The 12,188-nt window shown below is 37.8% G+C and overlaps 1 protein-coding gene across 8 annotated transcripts in view; it reads right to left on the bottom strand.

Moving 5' to 3' along the window:
- Positions 1–12,188, bottom strand: part of rho-4 (rhomboid-4) — a 39,334-nt gene that overhangs the window by 13,046 nt on the left and 14,100 nt on the right. For 5 of the 8 annotated variants that reach the window (XR_003656541.1, XM_028315664.1, XM_028315663.1 and 2 more), the window contains exon 3: positions 7,334–7,375. The exons of the other annotated variants lie outside the window; for them this stretch is intronic. Coding sequence is in view for 4 of the 5 variants with exons in the window: in XM_028315664.1 (XP_028171465.1) it covers positions 7,334–7,375 (42 nt within the window). In the remaining variant the exon portion in view is untranslated. The remainder of the gene's footprint in view (positions 1–7,333; positions 7,376–12,188) is intronic. 8 annotated transcript variants of the gene reach the window in all.

Raw genomic sequence — 12,188 nt, forward strand, 5'->3', positions numbered from 1 at the left:
TTAATAGTCTATCGCTGGACTAAATAACCATGATTTCAATTAGTCAATTGACATCAATTATAAATATTTAACACTGGATTGGGTCACTGGTATGTAACTATTTTTGGATGTGCATGATACTCTAGGTGACTCAATACTTTGAACTTGCCACTCAAGATGTCATGAAACGGTGTACAATTTGTCTATTAACATTCTTACTTGCCAACAAATTGGATACTCAAAGACAAACGTTACAATAGTAATAGCACAGAACAATAATGGTAATAGTCAGAAAAGTTCTAAGTTAGAATACTAAGCATAGTTTGTTGGTATTATGGTGACTAGATAACATATCTCGTAGAGACGATGGCCGTTGGGGCAGAAAAGTTCTCAAGTGGCGACCACGGGCTGGAAGACGAAGCGTGGGCAGGACTCCTACTAGGTGGATCGACGATCTGGTAAAGATCGCGGGAAGAGCCTGGATGCGGGCAGCGCAGGACCGTGCATTGTGGAAAACTTTGGAGGAGGCCTTTGTCCAGCAGTGGACGTCATTTGGCTGAAACGAACGAACGAACGAACGACTAGATGAACATTATGTAATCATCAGCCTATACAAGTCCGCTGTTGGACGTATTATTTGCTCAACACGCGCCATTTCACCCTGTTCCTTCTGATAACTTTTCCTATCTAACTTTCGAAGACTTTTCGCAAGTTGTCACTCTATTTAGCTGGAGAGCCTACTCTATGCTTAAACCTCAGATCATAGAAGGGAATAGATGTGAAAGTGGGGGCGTGGCGCGTGTCTCCGCGATATGCCCAGNCGGGCCTTTTCAAGGCGAGAGTGAATAGGCACTTACAGGGCAGATATGTACCATCCTAGACCGCATCCCACTTAACATCAGGTGCGATTGTGGTCAAATACCTGCCTTGTTATGCATAAAAAAAAAAAAAAATTATGTTCAATACAAACAATCATTAAGTTACACTCACCCCAACCGCGTCTCCGCATTTCATCGAATCCTATGAAAATGTGGTTTTTGGACATAGCGGTACTTATTTTACACAATTTTTATTTTTAAAAATTACTGGTCGATAGGTTACTTTATTTTGATGAATAAATGTTATTAAAAGTTTTTTTCTAAAACTGATAGTTTAGCTGAAAAAAAATATTTTCCATCCCAATAGTACGCCGGCTGCGCTCGATTCGGATATAGTGACGTCACGCGGCCCTGCGTACGTTGACGTTTAGCGGCAAAAACGGCCTATGTTTATTACTTAATATCTTCGTAAGTAATGGTCCGATTTGGATAATTCAAAAAGATATATCTTTCTTATGTCTTAAAGATTAACGTAGATACTAGTTTTATTGAATTTTCTACAACAGTACTGATCCTCATTGCTTTTACAGTTGACAGTAGGTAGAGTAGACTTGTATAATTCGAATCAGCGCCATTGCACTCCAACTGGAGTTGTGGTCATGTCACCGTATCACTGTGATCTCTTTCACAACATGGCTGACCTTCCTCAATTTGTCCTAACCATTTGACGAACTACAAATTGGATGATGCCCTTTGACTCTTGAACGGCAGGTCAATTTTATTTAATAAACGTCTTTTGTAGTCAAGATTTATTCTTATGAGGCCAAGGCAAGGAGATTGCCAATTAAACATGGAAATATGAAGAAGGTAAAGAAAAAACAAAAAAATGGATTTGATAAAATCTAAACCAGAGTTAAAGAAGATAAGTTTTGCAAGAGCAAGGAAATTCAAATAATTTAGATATAGTTTCAGTTTTGTATTATGATGATTTCGTGAAAAAAGAGCCAGCTAAAATATTAACTGTTGTTATTTAGTATGCAATGCTTGAAAATTATTTCATTACGGTATTAAAAAGTTATCTGGCATTTAGATTGATAAGTAGATAGTGTTGTAAGTCCGTATTATTATGTTTAGATTAATATCACAACATCCAAATCCTGGTTTTTAGGCGATTATCACTCTGCACCGCGCTCCGCCGCGGTACGCGAGACGACAGATTTAATTATTATATGCAAGTACCATAGTTTGTAAAGAAAACACGCGCGGCACAACACACTGACAACGCGTTTGCGCGCGGGATTCGTTTTATGTAATCGCGGACTGCGGCGGAGCGCGGTGCAGTGTGATAATCGCCTTTGTGTTAAACATAGCCTCTTTACCCACGAAGTCTACGAAGCCCACGCTCACTTCTGGGAAGCTACCGCGGCGCTCCCCACGCTCTTCGTTCAACATAGATGCGTTTATTCGGACTAAGTGATTTCTTCTTCCTATAGCAAGCAGAATATACATTTTTATTGGCGGTCAAGCTGTAGAAGTAGATCCTGGCTACGCAGGAGTTGCAGCGGTGGGAACGAGAGGTGGGAATAGTCTCGTTATCGAGGTAGTTTAAAGTCAACGATGGGATTTTATCCTGCCAGGCATCTTAGCCCGGTTAGTCACTAGTATCCACTGAAGACCTTATCTTGTCAATTTACCATAGGCGAACGAATTATATCTACATCCATTAGGTTACGGTGAGGAGCGGCAAAATGAGGAGAAATGAGGAGATCCACAGGAAAACCAAAGTCACCGCCAAAGCTCGCAGAATTGCTAAAATCAAGTGGCAGTGGGCGGGGCACATAGTTCGTAGAGCTGATGGCCGCTGGGGCAGAAAAGTTGACGAGTGGCGACCACGGGCTAGAAGACGTAGTGTGGGTAGGCCCCTTACTAGGTGAACCAACGATTTGGTGCAGATCGCTGGAATTACCTGGATGCGGGCAGCGCAGGATCGGTCATTATGGAAATCCTTGAGGGAGGCCATTGTCCAGCGGTGGACAAAGGGTGAAACGAACGGGGAGCGGCATGCAAAGTTATCGTAAGTGTAACATCGAAGGTCGACAGATACATGATAAGATACGGATAAAACGGATTACTACATCAGTTTATTGTAAATATTCGGATTCGGAGAACCGAAAATTGCGGTGCTTATCTTACTATACTATTTGTTTTATTTACAACATCGTACTGTCGAAAAAATGTAACGGACAAACTGGTCACCTATTACTAGGTAATAAGGTATGTATGATGGTTTTAGTTGGCCGATAGTTGGGCCCGACTCTAATTTGTATGAAGAATCGGCCGATACATCACTTTCATACATCTCCATACTGATCAACAGCCCGACCCAACTATCGGCCAACTAAAATCGGTGGTCTGCGCCTAGGCTTAATTGAAGTGGAGATAAAATATTTTAACACACAATTAATTTATCATAATTATTTGTACAAAATTTTGGTACAAATATTGGTGCCCAAATTGGTTGGTAAAGAGCAAATAGCAATCTAAACTGTGACATCTTTGTACAGTTGCATTAGGAGTGCTTTTGCTACAAACAAAAATCTAGTGCTGTCTTCTGAATAAATATTTGTTTCTTGCGAGATTCAAGCCTTTGTTTAGTAGTCTATCGCTGGACTAAATAACCATGATTTCAATTAGTCAATTGACATCAATTATAAATATTTAACACTGGATTGGGTCAGTGGTATGTATGTAGGGTTTCTGCTCGAGCTTTCTCGAACTCGAGAAAACTCGAGAAATTTGGCTTCATTCGAGACGAGAAAAAAATTACCGGAGCTCGAGAATTCTCGAGTTTCGATTTTGAAGCTTTAATATTCTAGAAAGTCTATTTTCTTAGACAAAAGTCAGTTTTTAATTATTTAACAGGTTAATGTTGCTTTTAGACTGGCCTAGTCTTTCCTTTTTTAACTAATTTGTTTTGCAAGTAATGATCTCAGTCGAAACTAAGTAATAATGTTCACCAACGAGTATGGCATATTAATTATGTATGTTTAACTCCGAGTGATTTAAATACTGAAAAATTTGTTAAAGGGGGTTAAATTTGTTAATCTTTAAGAAATTTAAAAATTTATTAAAAATGTTTTTTTTATTATAAAAAAAATCTATTTATAGTAATTTTGCTATTTGGACTTGTTTTCTTTGAAAAACAAGTGATTCAGTCGTAGCTCCAGATTTTTATTGTTATTTATCCTTAAAGTACACGCGACTTTATGACTTTCGTTATGATTATTAGCTAATATTAATTATGAAAGAAGATTTTATTTTTTGTTTCTTTCCTTACCAAAATAAGTGGTACTAAATTCTAATATTGACTGTTGGGCAATAAAAGTAGGTATACTAGATTAAAAAACCTGTGTTTTTATTAAATTTCAACCGATTTCAACAGTTTTCATTAAAAGACTCGAGACCCGAGAAAACTCGAGACTTTAGCCTCGAGAATTCTCGAAACTCGAGAAAAAAAATAGGTCGAGAAATCAGAAACCCTATATGTATGTAACTATTTTTGGATGTGCATGATACTCTAGGTGACTCAATACTCAGGACTTGCCTTGCCACTCAAGATGTCATGAAACAGTGTACAATTTGTCAATTAACATTCTTACTTGCCCCCAATTGGATACTCAAAGACAAACGTTACAATAGTAATAGCACAGAACAATAATGGTAATAGTCAGAAAAGTTCTAGCAGAACACTCTAAGCATAGTTTGTTTGTATTATGGTGACTAGATAACATAGCTCGTAGAGACGATGGCCGTTGGGGCAGAAAAGTTCTCGAGTGGCGACCACGGGCTGGAAGACGTAGCGTGGGCAGGCCTCCTACTAGGTGGACCGACGATCTGGTAAAGATCGCGGAAAGAGCCTGGATGCGGGCAGCGCAGGACCGTGCATTGTGGAAAACTTTGGAGGAGGCCTTTGTCCAGCAGTGGACGTCATTTGGCTGAAACGAACGAACGAACGAACGACTAGATGAACATTATGTAATCATCAGCCTATACAAGTCCGCTGTTGGACGTATGATTTGCTCAACACGCGCCATTTCACCCTGTTCCTTCTGATAACTTTTCCTATCTAACTTTCGAAGACTTTTCGCAAGTTGTCTCTCTATTTAGCTGGAGAGCCTACTCTATGCTTAAACCGAGACACGGTCTCCACATAACAAGTTACGCGTTCCAATTTGAGGTCACACAGTAAAAAATATAATTTCATAATTATAAAAGAACATTAATAAAGTTATCGCACAATGCGTTACTTACTCATTCGTGATTATGGAGTCGAGACATGCTCTGGAATTTACCAAAATCACGGTGAGTCATTGTCTACGCACTGACGCCATCGTCAATGAGTTAGTTACATAAAAATTGACTTATTTTGGAGTTGTGAACAAACTTAGAAATCCCATTAGGCGCCATAATGGATTAGAACAGTACTTAAGTACATATTAACTACGTGCCATATTTTAATCTATCGGTTGAATCGATGAGCATGTGGGGGGTTAACGCCAAATCCTCCATTTGCTTTTGGTAATTTAGAGATCTTTAGATGTGCTGCTGCAGTGGAAGGAGACCATGACCTGATGTTTAGGCCCATAATAATATGGTCAAGAACTAGCTGAACTAAAACGTGCGGTAAAAGCATCGGGCTTCCGAAAAGGTAATTTACGAAATGTGAGTGAACTTCCACTCAGAAGGTGGACCGACAACCTCATGAAGGTAGCAGGAAGGCGCTGGATGCAGGTCGCTACCAACTGGGCGATATGGAAATCATTGGGGGAGGCCTATGTTCAGCAGTGGACGTCCTGTGGCTGAAATGATGATGATGAGTGAACTTTTCTGCCACTGAGGGTGGATTCGACCAAACAAGAGTAAATATTAATTTCAGAATAAATCGTCAGTTATTCGTCATTTTGACATATTTAGAGTTATTCTCGTATAAAAGACTGGGAAGAGATAGAGAGGAGTTACAATTACTACAATTGTAATTTTTTGTTAGCTTTTTATTATTGTCATTTGTCTACAAAAATCTTGGCAGCATTGGATGTCCCAATCAAATTGGCATGACATCAGAGGTAGCAAGTCACGTTCACAGCGATAACTCAATAAAATAATGAGAAATTGTACAATACAATGTTAGCGTCCTTGTGATATGGGATTGCTCAAGAAATGAGGATGAGAAGTATTGTTTCCTATATTATAATAAGTAAATATTATGTGGAGTATCCATAAAAATATGGATTCACATAATTAATGCCACCTTAAGTAGGTACCTAGGTAGGAGAGCCCTTCAGGGGACGATTTTGGCACCACCACCAGTACGAATTTTTTTGTCTAGTGGTCTGACTACCAAACCTCTGGAAGGTTTATTTCTGCCTATGTCGAGAAAATATTGATATGACGTGTGTTTTGTTCTATTAATTTATCATGGATTTCGAAGACAAGTATTCCCGTAAGGTTTTAAGACGCGAAAGATATATCCAACTTTATCGACGCAAGTGTCATTATGTAGCCGTCAAAGTAAATGGTCAAAGCAGTTTGGAAAGTCCTAGTTTCGGTTCCCATAATACAAATACAAGTGCCTAATCAGTAGTAGATTACGAAATGCGAGCACGTGCTGGGACTTGAACCCGCGACCCTACGTACGTGAGAAAATATTTTTACTAATGAACTGCTCACGGTTCTTTGGCAGTGAGATTTATTCGCTATTTATTTTATTTTATTTGAGACTTATGAACGAAACTTATTCGTATACTTGACCCAAATGAGAATTACAACTGACTTGCAGGCTTGTTATACCTATGCTTGAAAAAGACATTTAAAAGTAATTTATTTTCTACAAAAAAGCGCTTTTACAAATCCCAATTATACTTTAACCCTTCCACTGCTTCGGGAAAATAAATAAATGGGCCAACTCCAGTGTTGATTATATTTTAAATAGCTTCATAATACGAAGTTTGTATTTGCAATTTGGCATAAATATCACTCGATGGTAAGTAATGATGATATTCTAAGATTGACCATTATAGCTCACTGATTACTTCAAAAATGTACTTTGATACTACGTTTGGTTATTTAAATTATTCTCCTTTATTATACTTATGTATGTCGATACAATACATGCACACGCCCATATATGAAATTTAATGAATAAACCCAAAATATTTAACCAAATGAACTAACAGACCAATGATTTTGAACAAAATGTTTTCCCACAGGCAAATGATCGATTATGAAAATGAATCAATCGAAATCCCGATTCGACGTCACGTAGAGACTAGAGAGAGACCCAATGATCATGAATCCCCTTCTTAAAAACTAAAACAGTCCTAAAACATGTTTCAACTAAAACACACTGTCTCTTTCTTTCAATATGAATTAACCATTTGACAGAAAGCGACAAAGCATTCCAAAGTCAGAACTATAGCACTGTTTTAATTTTTTGATAAAAAAAATGTAATGACAAAGAGAAAAAAAAAATAGTCTACCGCCGTCACTAGTAGAAACTGCGTTGAAGCCAGGCCACCTTCCTAACAAACAAAATTAGTATTTATGCTATAGATAATAAAGTAAATTGTTACTTAAAACTAATGCATGCTATTCACAAAATAGTACAGCATTCACAAAGACGGGCTAGGTCTATACAGATTCTGGATATGGATTTCAGGATATAGTAAAACTCCACAGAATCTAGACTTTTGTGATTTTAAATTAATTTTGTCTTAAGATGAAAAGTAGGTATTGTTTAATTTCTACATAGAAATCACAAAAATCTAGATAGCCATGGATGTCAAAAAATTCTCATAAAATAAACCAGTTTAATTATTTTATTTAGTAGCAGGAACTTAAGTCCGTAATTCAGAAATTGAAAATGCAGAGCCACATAACATAATTATTATAGTTGTGGATTTTCATGATTTTTATACATTTTTGCTAGTGGCTCGAACTCGGTCATGGACTCTGTATGACTAACGTTATAATAACTCTTTTCAACAGTTCAAGGAGTAAAAATAATGATTAAACTGGTTTAGTCTTCAAACAACTACTACAGACTACAGGTTCATTGAAAACAAAAGAATCAATTAAAACGTTGACTATCCATAATAATCACATTAAAATAATAAGTGGGCGTAACAAGATGTCAACTGGACAGTTACGTCCGTATTCTCAAACATTACTATGAGGTCTCACAGTGCGCGTGGACGCACAGGGTGAGACACGAACCAATCACAGAGCTCTATTCAACGCTGTGCGTTCGATTTGCTGCTTCACTTAAGTAAGCATCGTTTGTGAATGCGGTTGTTAAAGTGTTAACGAAAATGTTTAGTGGGACATGAAGCGTAAAGTTAATACTTTCTATGCGCCTATTTTTTTGCATTAGGTACTTATGTGTATAGCAATTTAAAGTCATTTTTTTTTTATTTACAACGAGGAAGCTCTTGGCCTGTATCTCAATCTCACCTAATGGATGGTAGGCCGAAGGTGGAAGCGAGCTTCACCCGGAATCCTCAACCACGGAGGAACTGGCTATCTTACCTCTAACTGCCGGAACACAACAATGCTGTTAACATTGTTGTTATGGCAGACTTAGGTAAGATGGTGGTAGCTAGCCAGGTGGACTTAGAACAAGCCCTACCACCAACCAAACCGAACAGAAAAATCGGCCCCCACTGGGAATCGAACCCGGGACCTCTGCGTCTGAAGCAGGTGGTCTTACCACTAGACCACAGAGGCGGATAAGTATTTATAGGTAGCGCATTTTCTTACATAACTTTTCAATTCCTATCATTGGAGGTCCGAAAATATTTCTCATACAATTTGATACCATAATGATCATTCTTCATAAAAAATTTAAAACTTACATATTTAAAAACATAATCATTGATATTCATAATATCACTAATCATACACTTAGTTTTTACTAATATTTGTTTTCATACATTTTTCTATAATAATGATCGAAACTCATAATCATTCGAATAAATAACTATAATATTCATAAATGTGATGTATCCTAATATTTGTTTTCATAAATTTATTACTCATAAGTGTATTTATCCATATTATTGAAAATCATGATGTCTATATTCATATTAAATCGTATTTTAACATTAAATTAATTTGAAATGGTCCAAAACAGGCAATATTTTGTGTCACAAAACTAACGTGATAGAAACGAATCGCTGCAAAACCGACTCCACGTAGTCTTGTCTGCCCTACCCCTAGAGTGTAATTTAAAAGCCGGAGGCGCGGAGGGAGGGCAGCCCTCGCCCGCTGTAACGAGGCTCAGGCGCCCGGGTGAGCTGGAGCGGCTGAGGCTGGTCGCCGAGGCGCCGATGGCGATCCAAAAAGCCGAAGCTGCGGAAGCTAGCGTGGGTGCCTGAGCCTCGTTACGCAAGGGCGGAAGGGCTGCACATCCCGCAGCGCCGGAGACGAGGAGATACCAATGCATGCTGCATGCTTGCTTTCATGCTGCATGCTCTGCATGCTTATCTACTCTATTAAATTATATATGATTTTTTTAAAGATACGAGTATGTCTGTTATAAAGTAAATTATTCTGAACAACAACATTATGAGTTGAAGTATGTTCTTAGTAACAACATTATTAATTAAAACAATATGATCAATGAATGTTATGAAGAAAAAAGATCTGAAAATAAAAATTATGTATTTTAAATGGTTCTTGGTAGTAACAGTATTGATAAAAAAATTATGATTACTAACTGTTATGAGCTCCGATGGTAGTAATAAAAATGTATGAATAAAAAAAGTATGAAAAATAAAATTATGAAGAGAGATTATTATGAACACAAATCGGTAGTAAGACAAAGAATAGGATTTAGAATTTTATGTGAGCCAATATAGAACCGTATTTATAATATCAGAAAGAAAATAAATCATGCTCTCTTTATCCAATTTACAATATTCCATTACTTCTGGAAATAGAAAGTGCGACATTCCTATCTTAACTACTATAGCTTAATTAGGTACTATAGTTTAGACGCGTTTGTTGTTTAAACAACGCAAATAATATGAAAAGCCACGGTAGGTTTTATAGGTACTTGATTTTTTCTTTAGAAGTATAGTTATAGAAAGTAACATTAGAGTTAGTTTCAATTTCGAAACCGTTTCATGGAGCGAAGTAAAAAAAAGAAGAAAAACACCGGAGCTAAGCGATTTCGGAGTTACAACCTTACAACTGTCACGTTTGTGTCATAAAATTGGTGTAGAGCGCCGCCATACAGGATTAATAGATGTCTTCAGTGACATTCGCAATATTGAGACAAATCGAATGACATACGATTTCTCAAAATCGGCGCACGGGTAGATCTCACACATATAATATTTTTTAAACAAATTACCAGACGAGGCTAAGAAAAGCAAGACTTGGAGCGAGATCAAACGCGAAGCTCAAGACCGAACGCGATGGAGGACTGTTGTGGACGCCCTCTGCCCCATCTAGGGGACATAGGACCTTAAGTCAAGTCAAGTCAAACACATTTTTACCCTCTTTTACGTAGTCGGGTAAAAAGAGACAAAATGACGAGTATTTTTTTCTGTCGCACGTCAGCTAACCATCTAGAGTTAACCTACGCTGTGTGTTTCCATTGCGCCAATATTGGCCGTGCAATTAGCATAGAGCGTTGACACTGGGTTTCACTGGTCATGTACCCGACGACCAAATTGGAAACTTCCCGAGGTTTTTTACTAATGGCTACAATAGTAGACCTAGTTAATTATGAAATATAGAGGCAGTCCAAAACTTGCTGAGTAAAAGAGGGATGCTCCACTTGAGCTTGTCTTGTCTCATTGTCATCATAATTTCATAGAGATGTAAGGACGACAGAACATCAAGATAGAAACTGGAGCATATTTTAGTAGCTGTAATTGGTGCTAGTTTGCATCAAAAAATGGATAGCTTGATGTGCTGACATCCAAAGTGGCCAAAAGTTGACAACACAACCTTATTCATTATTAAAAACGTGTTGCGAACCTTTTGTCTACTTTGGGTGTCACGAACTATTTGACGCTAACTGTAAATTAGACTGACTAAAACTCATAGGCACCAGTGGCTCATAGTAAGCCTTATTGCTACCTGAAGGTCTACGGTTTCATCATTGGACAAAATTCTACGTGCTCACGGACCAGGCTTTACTTTAATACTTTTTCAGAGTTCCAATCTCTATAACTATTCTTTTATCTGTCTTAGTTACTACCAAACGTAGCAAGACTGAAAGGTCTATAATAATAAAATTGGTCTACTGCCTTTTCATGGCTTTAATAGTGTTATTGTAAGGCCCAGAACACACGGTGAAACGCAATTGCAACGAAACTGCAACTTCTAGTTACTTTTGAGTTGCATCTAAGTTTCTGCCATAGATTATGGCAACTAGAAGTTGCAGTTTCGTTGCAATTGCGTTTCACCGTGTGTTCTGGGCCTAAGAGTATAGAATTTATTATGAACTAGCTTTCCGCCCGCAGCTTCGCCCGCGTGGAATTTTGTCTGTCACAGAAAAACTTTATCGCGCGCGTCCCTGTTTCAAAAACCGGGATAAAAACTATCCTATGTTCTTTCCCGGGACTCAAACTATCTCTATGCCAAATTTCATCAAAATCGGTTGCGAGGTTTAAGCGGGAAAGCGTAACAGACAGACAGACAGACAGACAGACAGACAGACAGACAGACAGAGTTACTTTCGCATTTATAAAATTAGTTGGGATTTCGTGATTACAAACATCTTTACCTATTTTACCTCCTCGTAAGAATGGATCGTAAAATGATATTACATTTATTCCCACGTCTATTAATTTCAAAACAATAGGTTTCATGTCCCACTAAACGTTGCTGAATGCGATTTATGCGCTTGTTTGTATCGGAATTAAAATATCAATAATAACGGATACTTTCGTTATTCATTGAACCTCTAGAACTAGCATAGAATAATAAAAAATACTATCAAACAGGCGCATGTTAAAACGTATCCTTGCTCGAGGGGATTGTTGATGTATTGGCGGTCAAGCTGTAGATCCTGGCTACACAGGAGTTGCAGCGGTGGGAACGAGAGGTAGAAACAGTCCCATTGCTCGAGGTGAGCTACCAAATGACAATTTTTCTCTCAGTTCTTTGGAAAAGATTCTTACAGAAAGTTGCTATTTTATGTGTTGTGTAGCATGCAATAAAGAGTAATCTCATCTAAATCTCATATAATGATTTTAAGTCCTGCAATATCATTCCATTTCGAGCAAGGATACATTTTAACAAACGGGTAATATCACTTAAAACATCAGGCAGTGCCACATCACTCTACTACATTATTATCTAGTTTTCAGTACAGACTAC

This window comes from Ostrinia furnacalis, unplaced genomic scaffold (genome assembly GCF_004193835.3).
Source record: "Ostrinia furnacalis isolate ACB-3 unplaced genomic scaffold, ASM419383v2 OfSCF5188, whole genome shotgun sequence".
Lineage (NCBI taxonomy): Eukaryota > Metazoa > Arthropoda > Insecta > Lepidoptera > Crambidae > Ostrinia > Ostrinia furnacalis.